General features: G+C 42.1%; 1 protein-coding gene across 2 annotated transcripts in view; it reads right to left on the minus strand.

Annotated features, from left to right (window-relative positions):
• Positions 1-467: 467 nt before the first annotated feature.
• Positions 468-20,330, minus strand: part of LOC146519031 (cadherin-4-like) — a 217,642-nt gene continuing 197,779 nt past the window's right edge. The window contains exons 9-17 of one of the 2 annotated variants that reach the window (XM_085160823.1): positions 19,934-20,071; positions 15,000-15,185; positions 14,404-14,657; positions 10,731-10,882; positions 6,955-7,191; positions 5,696-5,929; positions 5,439-5,578; positions 2,322-2,486; positions 468-1,822 (exon numbers count right to left, since the gene is read on the minus strand). In XM_085160823.1, the coding sequence (XP_085016949.1) occupies positions 1,616-1,822; positions 2,322-2,486; positions 5,439-5,578; positions 5,696-5,929; positions 6,955-7,191; positions 10,731-10,882; positions 14,404-14,657; positions 15,000-15,185; positions 19,934-20,071 (1,713 nt within the window). In that variant the 3' untranslated portion in view covers positions 468-1,615. The remainder of the gene's footprint in view (positions 1,823-2,321; positions 2,487-5,438; positions 5,579-5,695; positions 5,930-6,954; positions 7,192-10,730; positions 10,883-14,403; positions 14,658-14,999; positions 15,186-19,933; positions 20,072-20,330) is intronic. The other variant, XM_085160825.1, reaches the window with a different exon arrangement.

Consider the following 20,330-nt stretch of genomic DNA (forward strand, 5'->3'; position numbering starts at 1 on the left):
AAACGAAAAAAAAGTATAGATCAAAGTATTTTATGGAATAAAAAAAGAACACCAACAAAAAAAAAGTCTAAGCAGGCATCTTAAAAAAAACAATTATATGCTTCAACAGAAGACAAAAAAAAAACAAAACATAAATACCCACATATTAAAAACGAATGGGCCAAAAAATCCCTTAAGCTCACCGTAGAGCCACAGAGAGAGAGAGAGCAGCAACTTTTATGTCAATACTTCAAAAATATGTATCTTACAGTATTTTTATTTTCTCAGTGTCTTTTTACAGAGTATATTCATATAGCTTCTGCAGACTATTTTCACATTCTCACCACAGAGTAACAAGTGCTTGGAGTAAAACATTTGGAGAAAAAAAAAATCATGCACCTTTTAATACATTTGTTGGGCTATAAAAAACGGGAATGTTCAAGGCGACCCCCCCCCCCCCAAAAAAAAAACCCAAAACAAAACAAAACAAACAAACAAACAAACCCCCCCCCCCAAAACAAACCAACAATCTTCCTCAGACACCTTTGTTCCAAGTCATTTCAAGTTTCTTGTTCTTACACTGATTAATCAGATCATGCCTACGTAAGCTTTACACTGTGGAGAAAGCAACACAAAACCATACAGGGCAGGCAAGTGTCTCAACATATAGGCTCTGAAACTTGTGTGTCCACAGAGGAAAGGCAGGCATTCTCCACTAAATTAGAAACCCCCCCACATGTATAAAAATGGTCTCACACAAAGTCAGCGTCGGGCGCTGCAGTTGTGTTGACAACTTGTGAAAGTTGGACTTCAGCGGAGACCTTTGGAGAAGAGGGTGCTCTCCCCTATAGCGACTCTTAGTGGGTTCCCTCAGGCCATAATTTGTTGGGTTACGATATCCGATGATATGCCCTGGCTGTGTCCTTCCCTCCTGGGACTGGCGGCTGGGGTTGTTTCATGTGCACCACTGTGAAAAAGGAGAGGAGATTGACAGGCAGGGCCGGTTTGAGGAGCGCAGGTTTGGGGTGGGGTTGGGGGGTGGTCGACGGGAAATGGGGGAAGTGTCTCCACTGTACTGCACGAACGGCAACCGATCCTGAGATAGCAGGAGTCTGATACAAAAAACACACCACAAAAGGCACTTTATAAAATGACAGTGCTTCTGTTCTAAGGAAATTCAAGTTGACAGAGTTAAAGAGAGAGTCAGAGAGCGTCTTCCCCAAAAACATACTCTTCAGCGTGAAACTAAAGCGAGAGACATTGTTTCTTTTTAACAATGAATCCAAGCACAAATTCACTGCTCCTGTCTCTCATGACCGCCTTGGGACATCCGGATCCAGCGCGGTGAGAGATAAACAAAAGAAAATTAAAATGAAAAACGAAACATCACACTACAAATTTGCCACAACAAAAAAAAAATTTTAATATATAAAGCCAGAATACAGTTGCGTTGCAGCGGAATTCATGTTTGCGGGCCTGGTTGCTGTGAGCAAACGGATGCAGCCCATGTATGGGTCCATTCCTCACACGGAGCCTGCGTCGTGTAGTTGGCCACTCCTTGCTGTTTACAGCAACGTCCATCCAGCCGGTCCCGCCTCTCCCATCTGCAACCCCACCCAGCCCCGCCACGCCGCTCTCAGTCATCGTCCCCTCCTCCGTAGAGGTCAGCTAGCTTCTTAAAGCGGGGGCCCCAGTCGTTGAGGTAATCGTAGTCCTGGTCCCCTGAGCTGGTGGAGTTGAGCGAGCTGACAGAACCAGCGGTGGAACCACTGCCCTCGTAGTCAAACACCAGCAGGGAGTCGTAGGGAGGAGCGGTGGGGTCGTTGTCTGCTGCCCTCAGACCCTGGAGGCACAAAGACAAGAAAGGCTGAACTCCCACTCTGAGCACCTCCTCTTTATCTGCTCAATTAGTAAAACTGGGCTTAGGCCAATAACTGCTGCTCATCAGAAATATAATGGAGGAGCTCGTTTTTCACATAGCAGCAGGTTAAGTGTGCTAGACTGTAAAAGGTGCAATAAAATGAAAAATAAAATCTCATCTGGCTCATTTGCCCATGAACACTTTAATGTTGCATCACAGCCTGAATGCTATACACAGAGAGCAAGCACGTTTAGCGGTGCCCCTGACGATGCCAGTACAATCAAGTACACATGTAAACCAATAATATGTAATGAACTATTGTTGGCCAGTAAAAAGATTATGTTTCAAACTTCAAAACCACTGATGTGTAAACCTTTTTGTAACACATCAACGAGGCTTTGTTAATTCCAAAATAAACACAGGCGGCTATGAGAACACGACACCAGAGCTTCAGAAAAAAGGTTTTTAAACTTGGACATACATCATTTATGAAGTCGCCTATGTCTCCAGGGTGGGGCAAACTGGGTCTGACAGGGTACTGCGACTCAGCAATCACAGGCCTCTCATCCACCCTGCGCACCCCTGTCGGCTTGTTGATGATGTGGTCCAGAGACTCCGGCTGCTGCAGCTGGCTCAAGTCGTAGTCCTGCATAAAATCCACGGGGGAAAACGGGTGAGGATTAGAATAATCATCATAATAACCTGCTTTCTAACTGCAAGCTCATGTAATACTGCACATTTTTTATTGGGAACAGGCTCATTGTACAACTTGGATTGTAGTTGTTGGGCAGGTCTCTTTGCCAAGACTTTGATGTACACTCATTTTACATCAGTGAGAGCTGATCCGCTGTGAAACTGTGCTTTCTAATGTTTAAGCTCTTTTCTAAACCTGCAGCTCGGCAGACTCAAGCTGTGCAAATCCAGACTCCAAAGTAATTCTGTACTTTTACTGCATATTGAATGTCATACTGTACTGTTTTAAGAGCCAGTACATGCTTCACACTGATCAGAAATGATGCAGTATGGCGTCAGACGCCCATCAGAGAGTGACTTTTGAATGTGAGCATTTTTCCCGGAGCGGTTTCCGTTTCTTTTTTTGGATCCAGCTGTGAACTTCCATTGTCAACGAGAACAGCAGAACAGCACACACAGATTCTGTCCAAAATCTGCTTAAATGGAACAAGTAGCATTAACGCTAGAAACTATTCATAGACGTAGCCCCCTAGAGCTATTCATGACGATATACTGTATACTGCTTTATGTGCTACTATCACATTTCTCTGTTAAAGCGTGTTCCCCAGTGTGTCGTCCGCTCCCTCATCATGTAGGTAATAATGTAGGTAATATCTGTTCCTTTGGCTTCATGAGAAACACAATAACTCCCTTTGCTGAATTCGTGTGCTTAGTAATCTGAGCACACTGTAAACTTGTAGTTTCAGTTTATACTTATTGCTCATTTCATTGATGATGAACTGGAAAACTAAATGACGCACAGCCGATCAATGGCCTGTGATTATTACAAATACGTTTACAGCTCTGACATTTTCTAGTTTTTTGTTAAGAAATAAATAATTCGGAGCTATAAATATGAATATGACTGGCTGATAGGCTCCCTGTGTTGCCTTCAGAGGTCTCACACAGGTGTGGGACAAGATAGCTGAGCTTAGTAAAAAAGCATGTTAAAAAAGGCATACTTCATGATATATTTATGAATTAATCAAAGGCTTCATTGTCGAAAGATTTTTTTAATTAAAAATGAAAATCTGATCTGAGATAATGGTGTGGAGTAGGTGTTTATGGGCAAAAAGAAAAGAGTGTCAAGAGTGGAAGGACAGACTGAAAGCGTGACTCACATTTGGAAAAGTGTATTTATTCTCCATAAAGTTTATCCTCTTATCCTCTAATTTTACAGTTGTGCTAGCTAATCTTCTGCAGCCTCTGACTTTATTGATTTTTCTTTTAGATCAAAGAATGGCCCACTTGAAGACCTTAAAAAAGCAAAGAAGTCTTGCTTTCAGTTTTTGTCAGGAAAAGCTAAAGTTGTGCTAAAAAAAAGCGCATCAATAATATTTTTATTTTTCCTCAGGACATATTAGTCAGTGGCTTTTGCATGTTACAATCTACTGGATGCTGTCAGAGGCTGAATTACTAATAAGGTTACATCATGTGCTGGAGATCTCAATGAACTCGAGCACGGTACAACAAGTCGATTTGTAAAACTTCTTCACTCTCAGATATTTCATCATTAACTGTAAATAGTGTTATTGCAAAGTGGAAGTGTTTAGGAACCACAGCAAAGTGACAGTGACCACGTGAGTTACAGGGCAAAGTGTCATTAACTTCCTTGTCATTATAGTCAGCTCAAAGATTGTGTGCCAGGAGCTTCATGGCAGTGTTCTGCTCTGTCGAGGGGTGGAGGGGTTGTAGGTGTGGGTGGTTGGGTAGGCGCTCTGTGTGGTTAGGCTTTCCTGTGTGTGCCCTGGCACCCTCACTGTGCCGGCTGGTGTCATTCCTGGGCTTTTGGTCTATTTGCTGTCTCCCAGCTCCTGAAGAGCTGTGGACTCCTCCTCCTGGCTGTCTGTGCTGCCTGAGTGGGACTGGGATGGGCTATCTGGCATCTGCTGGGTCTCGGTGGGGCCTCGGGCTCTGGTGGAGGCATGTTCCTTCTTCCTGCATGTTTCTGGCTCGGCACACTGGTGTCCGCCACAGCTTAGTGCAGAGTTAGTATAGTTTTGTATTTTCTGATGAGTTTTTATTTCTATTTAATTTTGACTTTTTGGTTTTTTTGGATCACTGTTGTTGCCTGTTGTTGTGTCCGTTTATTTGTCTAACCCTGCTGAAGTATTTGGTTTCTAGGTTTCATTTTGCTCTATTTGAAGAGAGGTGAATGTTGGGTGGCGAAATAGAACAGCAACATAGAGACCCTAAACTTCTGATTGTAAATATTATTACTTATATTTTCATGAAAACCACAACTTAATTATTCTTGCAAATGTTTTACTGGAAAAAATGCCAAATGTTTGCAGGGTTTAACCTCAAATATGAATGCTTATCTTTCTTATGCATGAATGCATGATTTCACAGAATATTTTATTGTCCAGTCATGCTGAAATAACATGAATATTCTGAATCTGTGGTAAATATTCAGCTGTGTGTTGTAATTGTGACTGCCTTTCCCTGTTTTCTGACATTTACTAGACAACGCTATTAATGATTTAATCAATAAGGCAGGACACGGGATGCACACTCAGTTGCTGTGAATCCACTGGACAATTATCTACGCTGTTCTCAAACAGATGCAACTGGACATCACACAGTGTTTGTACTGCGGAGCTGGCAGGTTAAAGACTGTTTAATGTCTGATCTGACTGCAGTGGACATCTGCACCTCCTTAGTGTAATGTCTAAGGGCTTCTGCACATGCATGAACAGGTCTATAGCTTGTTTCACTTGTTACTTGTCAATGCACTGTAGAGACCAAAGACATTTCCCATGTGGGGAGTAATAAAGTCAGATAATATAACAATACATTTCAGAGGATTTTAAGTCAGTAAACACCATCACTAAACAAAAAGCTGAAAATTCATGTTTCACAGTACCTGGTCCTCCTCTCCTCCTCCCTCTTCATCATACTTGAGGATGTTGTCCCTGACGTCATCTTCAGGGTCAATCAGCAGGGGCTTCGCTTGCCGCTCCTTTTCCCTGCGCTTCATCCACACCACAAACAGCAGAACCATGCCTACAATAAAATAGATTATTTTAAAACGAAGAACAGCAACTGTTTGCCAATAATTAATGTTGATTTTTGTTAAAACCATGCAGCTCTCAAAGATCAGACAGTATTTGTTGTACTCACTGAGTAGTATGATGATGCAGATGAGTATGGCAATGATGGCCCCAGTGCCAAGGCCAGCAGCTGCCACGGCTCCCGTGGCACTACAGTCCCCATTATCATCACACGGACACACTTTGACCCTGATTACTGAGCGGTTGGACAGTGGAGGGTTTCCCGAGTCTGACACAATTATGGGAATCTCGTACACACTTGCTTCCAGGTAGGGAATCCTAAGCCGCAGCTGAGCATAGTCACCTGCAGAGCAAGAGTTAGCATGTCAAATGTCATAACAGTATAATTAAAAATAAACAAGTGTGGATTGTTTGGAAGGGTTCTTAGGAGAACATGGCAGCACAACTTAGGTTTAATAAACTTAATAAACTACAAGACTGGAGATATTTGACCATAATGCACAGTGCAGCACAAACACCTAATGCTGTCGTACTCTCAAGCACGGTGGTGGTGGGGTGATGATTTGTGCTTGTTCTGCAGCCTGGGCACATTGAAGCCACTGAATCAACCATGAATACCTCTGTATACCAAAGTATTTTAGGCTGCTGCAATGGGCCAAAGTCCACCTTCAACCTGAATCTTAGGAGAGCTAAATAAATTCCCCCAAACCTCAATGAACTGAACCAACGATGTAAAGTAAACTGGACCACAGTTCCTCCTTGATGATTGAGACTAATAAAGTCATACAGAAAACGATTACTTTAAGGTATTTTTGCTAAAGGCGATGCTACAAAGTACTGAAACATCTATGTTTTTTCACAGGAGTGCAACAAATCCTGTGAAAGCTTTCTTTTCTACATGACTGTACATAAAACTGAAATGTACAGCTGTATAACCTACAGCATTTATCACTCAGTCAAGCTAAGACAAGAGCCTCAGCGGGGAAAGAATTCAGGTATGTGATCAGATTTGTCCTCAAGACAACTGCTGTGATACATCCATCTGGGTGGATTAGGTGACAGATTGGATGCTCGGGGGACAGAGAGATGAATGGATCTCATTTGTCACAAACAATAGATCGTACGTCAACAGCGGATGGCACCCGCATCTCTCACTGTGAGCTTCGTGAGACATTTTGTTAAACTTGGACTTCTCTCATAGCTGATAGCGATCCCCCCGATTAATGCTGCCAGTTATTCTGCTGAGAGGTTTATGGTTTCATTCAGAATGATGATGTGTCATTTCCCCACAGCACTTAAAAATGAACCTCACAAGGGTCCAGTTCGCAGGACCGAACTTTATTGAACACAGTGTATAATGACTAATACCGCTCAGCCTGGAAATGGTCCAGTTTCGTCGAACGCTTGCAGGAAAAGAAGGCAGCTCGAAGACAAACGGCCCTATGTTGGGGTCGGCATCAGCATCGGAAGCTGTGATGTTGATCCTAGAGTTGGGGCGTGCTCGTTCGCACACTTGCGCCTCCCGGGGTATCAGCACGGGCGCGTTGTCGTTTACGTCGATCAAGTAGATCTGGAGGGTTCCTGTCCCGCTGGCTTGGGGCGAACCTGAGGGGAGGCAAGAAGAAAGAGAGAAGACAGAGAGATCAAAGGAGGAGATGGTGAGATAACAACATAGTAGTGAGGCAGAGCGGTGAAGATGAAATGATTGGAGAAAGAGAACAAAGCCCCCCCAAAAAAGGCAGTTTGACGTGAAAGCTACAGAAGACGGCAAAACATTCGTTCCATTTTTGCCTCATTTTTCGAGCTGATTCAGGTGTGGAACTGAGAAAATGAGATGTAGCGCCAAAGAAACAACAAAAGCAAAAAAACAAGACGTTTTGTTTACAGAGTGGATGAACGTAGAGGGACAATGCTGTACACATATGTAGTGGAGAACCGAACACCAAACAGCAAATGAAAGGACATATAAATGTTTTAGTCCTTGTATTTCAGAGAAAAGCTGAGGCGAGACTCATATTGGTGGGGAAAGCGCTCACATAAAGATTGCTGTTATCTGCACTCTGGAAAGCCTACTGGGAAACAACTCAAATGCTAACCCCTTCACTGCATCCAGAAGCACAAGCTCATAATAACTTCTTCTGCTTGCCAGACCAGAAAAGAACGGAATAAGGTTAGAAGAAATGTTTTTGATGTTTATTGCATTGTTAACAGCAAAAAAACCCCCAAACCTTCAATGTGGTTTGATTACAGTACTGCTGTCTTCCTGACTTAGAAATATACTTTTTTTTTTGCCCCCGTTTCACTTGATTTTGTACAACATGGTGCTGGGAACGAGCACCTCGTTGTTTTTCCAAGTGTACTGCTTGCTGTCAAAAAGTCAGATTGATTTTGAAGTTGTGCTGTGGTCCGTCTCAAGCTAGAGCAACTTCAAAAGAGTGAAAATGTGTGTAATGAGGTTGAACTCTAATGTGCGCGGTGTTAACTCTCAGACTGTATGCACGGCAACTGTGGCAACAGATTAAAAACGATGCTTACACAGGGCAGCATTGCATTTGGACATGTGGACATGGTCAAGACAGCCTGCTGAAGCATCAGAATGAGGAGGAAAGGTAATTTAAGCAGGCTGGTCTGAGAGTTTCAGAAAGTGCTGATCTCCTGGGATTGTACTGCACAACCATTTCTAGGGTTTACAGAGAAGGGGCTGAAAAAGCCTAATCACAACACCACGTTGAACCTGGAAGCAGATGGGCTACAGCAGCAGAAGGTCATTGTACTCAAATGGCCTCCACAGTCACCAGACCTCAGTCCAACAGATCCTCCATGGAATCTGATGGAACGGGGACTTTACATCATGGATGCTCAATAAATTAAAACAGTTGTGTCGGCAAAAGAACTTCCAACTGGCTACTAGCACGGTGTACCTAATGAAGAGGCCAGTGAATGTAATTTAGTAATGCAATTCTCCATAGCAGTGCAACCCCCAAACTACAGATGAAGGAACCACATGCGATGCTCTGTTAAACAAACAGTAATTTGTTGTGGCCTTGGTATTCAATCGACAGCTTCCTGCACAGACTTTCAGCGAACTGAACTAAATGACTAAAGCAGTGCTGCATAGAAAGAGTTTACCCCAGCAGTTCATCAGTGCTGTATTTTAACTTTTTTCCCCACTGTCAGACAGTAACTTGATGCATCAACTATGTAAAGGTCTGTTGCTCCGGGCCCCAAGGCTTATCGACCGTCTTGTCTGTTATGATTGGCTGGGTGCTTTGTTGCTTCTTACGCTTCGCTTGAGGAGAATAAGTAAAGAGAATTTCAATCAAAGTGGAATATATCCCCTTGTTGACACTGGACTCTAGAATCGGTAGGCAGTCAACACTTTGAGCTTAAGCTGGTGTGCTTCAGGGCAACCAATCCCTCATTTCTCACTAGAGTAAAAACACCTGGGTCCCTCCTACTTACACCCAGGGCAAGCATCTCTATTTGTAGTGGTTCAGTTCTTTGTCTTCATACATTGTTGCAGCAGCAGAAACAGATACACAGAACCTTCCCTGACAGATCCTTTTTTTCTATAAGAGACATGAGCATGAAGGTCACTGCGGCTTTAGATACTTTATACAGTGCAGTGTATGAATCATTCACAATTTATCTGCACTACATACAGCGTCTGGTAGGAAAGTATCACGTATATGGCATATTTAACATTACAGCTTCCTTTTACTGATTTTCCGTGCTGCAAATTCACAACAGTTTGCTTGTTTACATGAAGCTTTCATTTGATATTTGCTCATTTTTAATCACCCTTCGCCCCATGCCCTATGCACATCTACATGACGGTGCAAAGATCTTGAGCCAAACCTCATTTCTTCATATTTTGCTAGGAAAATTGCACAGTTGTAACAAATCTCAAATTCAGTAATGGCTGTTTGACAGCCTAACGATTACTGACATCCAATACTGATATTTGCACACAGAGACTTCTCTAAATTCTCAGACTCTTGATGATATTACATGCATGTATTGTAAATGATGAGATATTCAAAGTCTTGGATTTTACACTGTGAAACATTATAGTGAAACTGTTCCACAATTTGCAGATTGGTGAACCTCTGCCCACCTTTACTTCAGAGAAACTGCGTCTCTGAGATGGTTCTTTCATACAGTCATGTTACTGACCTGTTGCCAGTTAACCCGATTAGCTGAAGAACATTACTCCATCTGTTTCTCTTACTACTTATTCAGCCTTTTGATCCTCTGTCGCAAGTTTTTGAATTCAAGGTGAGTTAATATTTTTAATGCAGCAGTAATCTGATATCTTTACTATGAATAATATGGGTTTATAAGATTTGCAAATCCCTGCATTCTGATTTTATTTCAATTCTACAGAGCATCCCAACATGTTCTGAATTCACTGTGTACCGTGCACTAGTCTGTACTCACCATTTGTTTGTTTTTTCCCTATCAAAGTTTAATTTAGATTGCTTTTTCTTAACCATATCCACGGTGTAATAGCAGAGGGCGTCCTGAGGCAAATCTGTGATATTGGGCTATGCAAATAAAATCGACTTGACTTGATTTGAGAGCTGCTTTATGCAAGCCACTGCTAAGACTCTGCAATCACCCTAAACTGTTTTGTCAATAGAAACACCTTCCCGGAAGCCACAGTATAATATGATACAGATGCACCTTAAAGTCTAATCCTAATAATCCCAGTCATAATATCTGATCCCTGCCAAAGAAGGAAGAACTCTGTGTGAGAAAACATTACTTGATTGTGCTGTGACCTATTCGGGTTGATGATGCGTGATAATAAAACCTTTTTGATATTGTGATCACTGGAAACAAGCAAGACTAAAAATCACACTATGAAATGGCCAAAGCTCTAACAGTTCATCCTGATAATATTGACATTTCATTCCAGTCTTTCTAAAATTCTTTGAAATATTCCAGTTAAAATCTCAAATCTAAGCCTATAATTCAGGAACTCTCTGGCCAAATTTCATGGGAATTCATCCAACAGCTACCGAAATATGTGAATGTGATAAGATTGCAAAAGATGGTTAAAACATGCCACTGCAACATACTGTTACATACATGCTACTGTTTAGCAAATCATCACAACTCATACAGTCAGCCTGACTTACCAGACTTACCATTGTCGAATGCCAGGAATGTTGCCTCGTACACATTGTTCTTGACATATATGGACTCCCGGTCGAGCAGCGCCATGGTGGTGATCTGACCGTTGGTCCTGTTAATCTTCAGCCAGTTCGCTGGATCTGATAACTTAGAGTACCTGCATGCACAGAGATGAAAAAATAAAGACATGTCATTAAATCCAAAGATAAATACGCACATACAAGAGCCACATAATGACTTTTATACCAACTGTTATTTGAATGCCAGCGGCTCTGAATCTTTTATTTTGTTGATCCAAAGTACCCATTATCAGGTTGAATGTTCATTACCCGAGTAAGCAAAACCAGCCAAGGACCTTTAAAATATTACAGTGACATGGAGAGTGGAACATATGTTCACCGAGCTAATCATAGCTGCAGCTCATTAGCATGAAGACCGATGAAAACCCAAACCCATATGCGGAACAGCCAAGCAGCACTCTTAACAACTTCACAGCTCTTAGTACCCACACAAACGCCACGGCAGCTCTCATCGGAGTCACGAAGCGTCCACAAAACTGAAAGTGACAGCTGCACAGCGCAGGAAGTGCCTCGGGTCTAATGAGAAATGGTTAACTCCGGACAAGAAGAACTCTCGCTAGTTGGTACTGTGAATACGTGTGTGTGCGCGCGCGCACGTGTGTGTATGCACGTCAGCATAATGACAGGAATTTGGTGTGAGAGACACAGGAAAAAAAAAAGAGGCGGTGAGAGAGATCAGAGGCTTTTTTTTCAGAATAAGCTTAGTTGGTGAAAGGGGGCTTAATTAAAAGAAGTCTGTTGAGAGCTGACACTAGTTAGCCAGAGGCTCACAGGCATCCACAAAACTAACTCCACCAACAGCTAAAGATGCACACAGTTCTGGGCTGGCACACATATGAAACAGATAAATTAGATAAGCAGGAGGACAGGCAGGTGCGCTCATTATCATTATGCTTTTTAACAGCTTTTTTAATTTTTTCCTTGAGAAAAGCAAACAAGGAAATGAAAATAAACATAATTTCTAGTCAAAGAAATTGTCATGCTGTGTTAGCCAAGGTGTGATGTTGCCCCGTAGGTTACATTATGGTATTTGCGCAGGATGCCTGGCACTCTCATTTCCTTCCTGTGCCAACAAGATGTCACCTCCAGCTGGCAGAGTGAAATATCTTACTATACTTCATTGGATTTTTTTCTTCTGACAAGAATCATGCCCTAAGCTTTAACTCTAATGTATTAACATAGCTTTACTTAATACCAATTAAACAAAAAGGCGGTTAAGATTGTTTCTTTTCCCCAATTTTATAAGGATCACATCACACTGCTGCTGCAGCAGAAAGAGTCATATTACCTCTGTTTGTTATGTGAAAGACATCTGCAGATGACAACTGATTTTTATACCATCCATATCTGTGACTGGCATTGACAGTAGTCTTTTTGCAGCTCTACATCTTCCAAATCCCAAACATGGCTATCAGGATTGCTGTCATGGAACAGCTTGCTCAGAAAACCTCTCACACGGCACTTGCATTTAAGAAGCACGGAGGATCTAATCTCAGACGTCATGCACGTTGTTGCAGAATGAAAATGTTAGGATCTAACTTTCTAGACAGCATAAGATGAATTGATGAAATACACTTTTAAACCTGGAACCAAGCTTTAAACTAAGACATTTGTAAGTGAAGATTTAAGGACATATTCTCAGCTGTGAGGGCTAATATCTAAAAATCAAAAATAAATACCAGAACACACTCCCATTAATTTAGCGTTTAGCTACCAGTTGAAGCACATCAAAGAACATCATCTGGCAAGCAGACATGGCCTCACATCATCTTCATTTTTCTTTCCTCCCGTGAGGAGAAAAAAAGGCATAACATTCAGAAACATTTAAAAAAAACACACACACACACAATCTGGCTCCTCTCCCAACCACTGCTCACACAGAGGCCTTTCAGTCATACTTGGCGGTTCCTCCTGTGTACTTTTGCGTGTGGCTGTGTGTCTGCTCTTGTGCATTTCTCTTTCTTTTTTGTGCATATTGTGCAGGGGGTTCAAGTGAGGTCACCCAAAAGGAATAAAACAGCGGCGGCGGCAGCAGCATCAGCATCAGCAGTGCAGACGGGGCTGTCGTGAGCTGAGTGTCTGCTGGCACGCGGCTTTGGAGAAGACAGCAGCTCTGAGCTCCCATCAATAACAGACACGCAGACTGACGGGGAAGAAAGCGACAGGGTCGGTCGGAGCGGGAAGGAGGGATGGATGAGAGAAAAAAAAGGAGCAAAAGAAGAGTTACTTCTCTCAAAGGGCAGAACAGCTCAGCCCACTTGGTTTGCATGACATGTCTTTTTAGGAGAGGAAACCTGAGATGTGGCTATTGCTCACTTTTCTGTGCAGTATATATAAATATATATATATGTGTGTGTGTGTGTGTGTGTATACATCTCCCACAACCTCCCTCGCTATCAATTCAATACCATTTCCACTGGGTTTCTCAGTGGAAGTGGCCTTCTTACTGACATTAAGAAAAATCAATCTCTCTCGTTGGAGCTGGCGATGGAGTGGAACAGTGCTGCCGGACCTTAGTGAGCATGTGGGAGTTTCTGTCACATAGGGTCAATGCCTGGATGGCATGATGCCCGCAGTGTGTCATCCCAGTTAGGAAGGATGGAGGGAGGGATCAATGAGGAGGAAGATAGGGATCTAAGCAGGGCAGACAAACAGTGTCCAACTCATTATAGGATGACCTCTTCACACCAGTCGCCTGGCAACAGGGAGGTAACTGGGATGTGGGTGGGGGGGTCAGTTGAGAATGTCACCGAAGAGGCATAAACTGTGAAGAAAGCGATCGGCTCTGATTAAAGAGTGGTGACAGTCAGAGAAGACACCTACACAGTGTAGGCAAAATATTGGAGATTTGCATGAATATCAAGTACTCCCTCAGTCTATTGTACAAGACTTGGACACAACTCCATATATTCTGAATCTGCTTATATCCCTAGCTTTGAATATACTATATAGAAAAGTTGACTTTTCAGGGTTTTTTTGCAACTTCATAGTGGTTAGGTCTGCAAATGCATTTTATTGGGTTTTTAGATGCACAAGCACAGATTTATAAACTGACAAGACAATGTCCATCCGTCTACAGCCAAATAAGATGCACAAGCGAAAATAGCTCAGTTGAAAGAGCATCAGCCTAGAAGTCCCTGTTTTTGATCCCGGATTTCAGCTGTATGTTGACTTTTTGGGGGCACCTGTGGAATCCTGAGGTGCTTCCTGATGCATCCATTGCAGTGTATTTGTGCATGTGTGTGTGTGTGTGTTAGTGCTCAGATGTAGGTAAAAGCATTGTGTGTGCAACTGGGTGAATGAGACAGTAAAAAACTCTGAGTTCCCAACGTGAGTAGAAAGGGTGTACAAAAGCACCAGTCCATTTTGTCACACTTTGTAGTTCTTACATCCTGCATGGAGTTTAATGAAATTCTTAAACAAATAATTTTTCGGTGTTTTTTCATACATAGGTTGATGTGGGAACGGGCTAAAAACCGGGGGAATAAATAGCAATAAAAACAAAAGAAATAAACAAGTATTAAATATTGGCATCAGTGCAGATTTTGACATAATTTAAGCTTTTTAAGCTAAAGCGATGTTCTTTAAAGTGCGATACCTGACAGTCTGGTGAATAAAGTGGTCCGGGTCTTGAGCCGCAAACACGGTAAGAGTGGTCCCTGCTGGCACACCTTCTTCAAAGCGAATCATTTTTGGGTTGACGGGGAAGACAGGCGGCTCATTCACATCCTGCACAGAGATGGTTACACCTGCTGTGGACTGAAGCGAGGACTGGATGCCACTGGCCAAGTGGGCCTGGTTGGACACGACCACAGTTAGCATGAAGGCACGATTCATCTCAAAATCCACGGGCTACGGAAAAAAACAGAGACGGGAGAGAGACGGAAGGGAGAAAGCGATACAGAAAAGTTAATGATGAGCGATTGGGGGGAAATGAGCGTGGCTGATTGCAAAATTAGTTCAAATTTTTAACCAATTTAAGAAATGACATATAATTAAGCGAAAAACAATGCGCAACTATAGCCCTCAGTCTGGCACTTCACAGCATCTGGCACTTCACAGCAGGTGGAACGGTACAAGATGCGGAGCTGAATAATAAAGGGAACGACTGTATGGCTCCATTTTGAAGAATTATCAAACATTCGGCGCATCAATCAGGGCGGCGTGCAGAGAAAGGAGGCTTATTTTTTTTACCTTGACCACTGTCACCATGCCCTCATTTGTGATGGGATTGGTGCGGATGGTGAAGTGTCCAGATGGGTCTCCGCTGACAATGCGATAGACTGCGTTCCAGTTAGGACTGTGGGGCTGATCCCGGTCCACCACTGTCAGGTTGGTCACCACCACGTTTACTTTGTTCTCTGGAACCTCCCCGGAAAACTATGCGGGACCAGGAAGGAAAGAAGCATGTGAACCACGAGGGAGGGGAGGATGGCAGAGGAAACATTATGCTAACTCCTCAAGCAGTCAGCTAATGAATGTTAATAACTTGATTTAGGGAGATTTTAAGCACATTCTGGAGCCATCATCAATCTTTTAGCATTTTACATAATTGTTATTATGAAAACAAACTGCTTTTAGGGTCAAGCCAATAATGCTCATTACATTAAAACATGAACTGAAAGTGGAAGCAAAACAAATTGGGGGGGGGGGGGGGGGGGGGATTAGAAAGACAAGATAGGGGAAAGAGAAAAAGATAAACCAGGAGACATATTTATTTAAATGTGGTTAATAGAGAATCATATCTTCCATTATGTTAATGCAGTCCCGTATTCCTCCCAACGCTTGCTCGTATGAAACTCTTTATTTAAACTAATGGATTTGTTCAATTAAGTGTTTACCCATTCAATTTAGATTCTGTGCATTCACCAAATCTAGGTCTTAATAAGCAATTAGATAAGTACTGTAATTAAAGCAGCAGTAGGAATAATCTTTGGCTAATGATCTTCATTATATTGCAATCTGAAACAACTCCCCTCTGAACTAACTCTGGAGGAAACTTGGTGACAGCTGCAGAGCCGAAAGAAGACTTTACAGTGCAATAGGATACAGTTCCCCCGTCTACTGGGATTGATCTGGCTACTGAGCACACGAAGGTAGTCACACACGCACATGCAGCGAAAGCTCTTATGTCACATGATAATCAGTGTTTCCTCTTGTGAAGCGTTAGCTTGTTTATGGTGTGAGTCTGCCAGCTGCTGTTCACTTTAATGGCTTCATCATCGTGGGATTAAAGCAGCATCCAAACCAACAGATTCCTCTCTTCCACTCCCTCCCACCCTCCTTGCTTCCTCTTCTCCTGTTCCCCCTGCTGGGCTGATAAGCACAAAACAAATTAAATATGCACTCTGAGTATGTGCTCCTCTATTTTCACCCTGGGCTTTAGCCTAAACGCCACCACAAACCTTCCAAGCGTGTTTGGCCACGCTGTCAGAGAGCCAAATGGAATATGCTCCCTTGGAGGCATGCACAATGCTCCTGACTATAGAGGATGGCCCATTCAAAATGGCCACTCTCCGAGATGCAATGTGGCCCTATTGATAAGCCACGAGAGACACAGACTAGAGAGTTTCCGTAGGATTTTTTTCTTTTTAAGTTACAAGGAAAAGAAGTTATGATACTTTTATTTCAGTTATAGAATAAAAGGTTTTTGTTGGTGTAACTAATTCTGGCTTCATAAGGATTCACACACAAACTTCATTTGCTCTTTCTTTTTAAACACGAATTATTCTTAGAGGCAAATCTTTTGAAGCAAGATAGGCCGCTTCGGCTATGAGTGACAGTTAGCGGGATGAAGGTGAATACTGAAACATCTAGAGGTGTAAATTATGAATCACACAGTTTATCCAAACCGTTTGCATTCTGGCTGCATGAAAGATTTATAGTCAATACCTGTGCACTACATCCTCTGATTTTAGGCTAATATGCTTACATTAATACGTTTAGCTCAGAATAAAAGTAAGTCTAATGGCTCAGCAACCTATTATTTCTAACAACAATAGCCAATCCTATCTTTTATTAAGCTCTCACCCAGTATGTGACATACTTTATATCACGGCTAAACAGCGATGTAGTGTTTATCACAGGGATTGAACTACGTATTTGGTTCCTGTCCTTTGCTTGTCAGCAAAACAATGAAGAAAACGTAATGATGGACGGGCTAAATTTACAACCATTCTTGGACTCACACATCAGCTGTACAAGTTGTTAATAAGCATACTTTTTTCTTTAATTTATATTTTCTTTTAAATGTTGTGTACTATACAAACATTTAATGTGGTAGTACAGTATATAGTGAAAATGCAAAAATCTGACATTTTAAAGTTACAATGTGTAAAATTGTCAGTAGATTGCAGATTGCATAATCCTAGCTACGTGCTACAGGGAAAATGTGTTTTAGGCAGCCAAGAGAGATCATAAACATTAAAATAGTTAGATTGTAGCCTACAATGGCTGTGGCCACCCAGCGTGTGTCTGCTACTGCTTGGAAGGCTCTCATTCAACCATTTACCACAGCTATCAGTGCTTGGTGAGAAGCCTCCACGTCTGTTTACTCTGGAAGAAGCTAGAAAATGTAAAAATAAAGCAGGTATGATCCTTCATATCTTAAGTTTGAAGGTGCAGGCACAAATTTTAATGTCCCTCCACGGTATGTGAGCATCTACAAGTTCTCTTGTCCTCTATGTTTAGCGTACTACTATGTGGCTGGTCTCTACTCACTTCCATAAACACTATTAGTTAGAAGAGAGATATCCTTGCCAGTGACTATATTCAAATATGTGGGGGAACGTGGTGGCTTCCACAGACAGTTTTTATAAACCAATTTTAAGTTTGTGAGAATGCAGCAATTTATTGGAAAAAACAATTACACACTGTTCTATGTCTATTTATGAGTAAAGTATCCTGTTTTCAATTAAATAACCTAAAAACTATTGACTGTACAGTCAATAGTTTTTAACTTGATACTTAACTATTTAACTTGCAAAGCTAGAGCAAAACAATACTAAAGAGCTCTTTATGTCCCTGATGGTGCACTGAAAACAGTTCCAAATATGATAAGACATGGTATAGTAGACATATTACATGACTTAAGACAAAACCCTGGCGGCTATGATCTCGCAAGTACAAATTTATACTAAAAAAGGTAAAACAAGGGAGCTTTTAGAAATAAACTACTCAGAAAGTGAAGATGTAATGCTACATGTGCTGCAGTCAGTATAGCAGGTAGGCTATGGAGTCAGAGCCACTCTGCTTAACAGTTTGTGTGGCAAAACACCCATTTGAAATGACCCTAAACATACTTTAAAAAAAATGTTCTGTAAAATTCACACTAATTATTGTTGAGTCAGTGCTTGATCGTGACTTCACAAGGGTGTACACTTGACTAAATTGTTTGATTAGACCTACTGTGGCAATAGCATTATCTTTTAGTTCATCACATATTGCCAAACATAGCAGTGACATTACACATTCAGGCACATGTGGTGAAATGAATAAAACATTTTGGTGTTTTTTTTTGTTTTGTTTTTTTTTGTTTCCAAATTAGATGCAGTATATCGGCTTGGTTTACACCCCCGTAAGCAATTTCACTTAATTAACGTGCTTATGTTTTCTCTATGCCTCCTGCAGAGAGCAATGAATTCTTCTCGGGTCTGTCATAGACAAATAATTACTGAAGCGCTCTAAGTCATGTTGGGAAGCAAAACAAGTAGTAGAGACTGACAATGCAGTGGAAATGGCATCTGTTGGAAAACAACTTCTCCGCTGTGGCTGTTAATGTGTTAATGTGCTGCGCTGATACATTACAGCACTAGAAACACACACCGAAATATGGTGAGCTCAAGCTTTACTGACAAGCTCAGACATATTTTTGCAGTTGTGCAGGAGTGTTGTAGGCGAACTGTGTGTGGATGTTGAGGTGAGAGTCCGGGTTGGGAAACTTTCTAAACGTCAGATCACATCCTCGCTCCAGCAAACTAAAACAAATTCTGTCTCTTTGTAGCCTTTAAATAGTCCAGTCCCTGCTGAGGAAAAACAACATATATCACAGTTTGTATGGGTTAAAAATGTATATACATGGGCTTGCAGTTTTGTGGTAAAGGAGCCAGAACCGCAGACGGGGAGGAGGGGGACGTAGACCCATTATGTGTAGAGCGGCAGCCTCGTTCATTGAGCTCTACCTCTGACAGCTGGGGAGCTCTTATCAGAGCATGCGGCTGGAACTGTACTGGCACGCACGCTGACGACGGCCCCGCTGAGGAGACTGGGATCACAGTGTGTGACACTGACACACTGTTTGCTCTGCCTTTGAGCTTTGCTGAAAACAGCATCTGTCTCTCTTTGGAATCATAGAAATCCAAATGTTTACATAAAGCGCAGCCATGGCCCTGTAGGTCTATCAGACTGTGGTCAGCGTTTGATCCTGTTCCAGTCGTACAGTCATTCGAACTCTTAAAACTAAGCAAATGTACAACTAACAACACAAGCACTTGTTCTAGAAAAGTGGGCCCGCTGTAGCGTGTCTTCCTGTCAGGCCAGTGTGGCGGTGTAAGGGATTGGGGGTGGATGGCTGCAGATAAATTCCAACTACATGAGGCAATGTGAGCAGGAAAAGAAAACTGATCTCATTCAGCTCCTTTTCCTGCCTCTCTTTAATCTCCTGTCACTTTCCTGTATTCTGCACCAATTCTCCTCATAGATCTGTCCTCATCTCAAAGTGTTGTACACAGTCGCATTTCCCTCCTTTTTTTATGCTTTGGTAGCATTAACATTTCAAGAGCGCTAACGCTGCACTGTGTGGTTGTTGACACTGACCAGACAGTGTGTTTTCAAAGCAAAAACATTTGAACGTACGTTTTCACTTAAAGGCTTAACCAACAGCATGTCTATAGAACAGCAGGTTAGCATGGCAACTAAATATATAGCTATTAAAATGTCAGATGAGGGTCGAAAGGCAAAGGATGACACCTTTTGACCCAAAGGTTAGCCCCACTGTCACTGGTGACACACGATATTCTGCATGAAGACAATAGTCAGAAATAGAATGATATTAAGGCTCATACAGCCCCACACAGCAGGCTAATACAGCTTCAGTCTGCAGACTGAAGACGAGTGCAGACAAGACTCACCGTCCTCACTGTCAGTTCAGGCGGGTTGTCGTTGATGTCTGTAATAGAGATGAGGGCGGTGGCTGTGTTGGAGAGTCCAAAATTCAGGTTGCCCTCCATGTCAGTGGCCTGGACAATAATGGTGTACTGAGAGACTTTCTGTAAAAACAAGCAGGAAAAAGACAAACGATAGAGATCAAATCCTTGTACAAACCAGTATTTCTCCATTTCACACTGACACCGGAATGAAAGCTCTCTCAGCTCTTGTACATGCATGCCCAACTATTTATTTTTATTTTTTTATTTACAGTAGTTGGTCAGCTGTAAATATTTATTTATTTTCTGCTGACCCTCTACTGGAACAACTGAGTAGCTGGAGTCTGCTCAAAGACTTTACCTGCTCGATACCAGATAGCGA

Source organism: Neolamprologus multifasciatus, chromosome 5, assembly GCF_963576455.1.
Source record: "Neolamprologus multifasciatus chromosome 5, fNeoMul1.2, whole genome shotgun sequence".
Classification (NCBI taxonomy): domain Eukaryota; kingdom Metazoa; phylum Chordata; class Actinopteri; order Cichliformes; family Cichlidae; genus Neolamprologus; species Neolamprologus multifasciatus.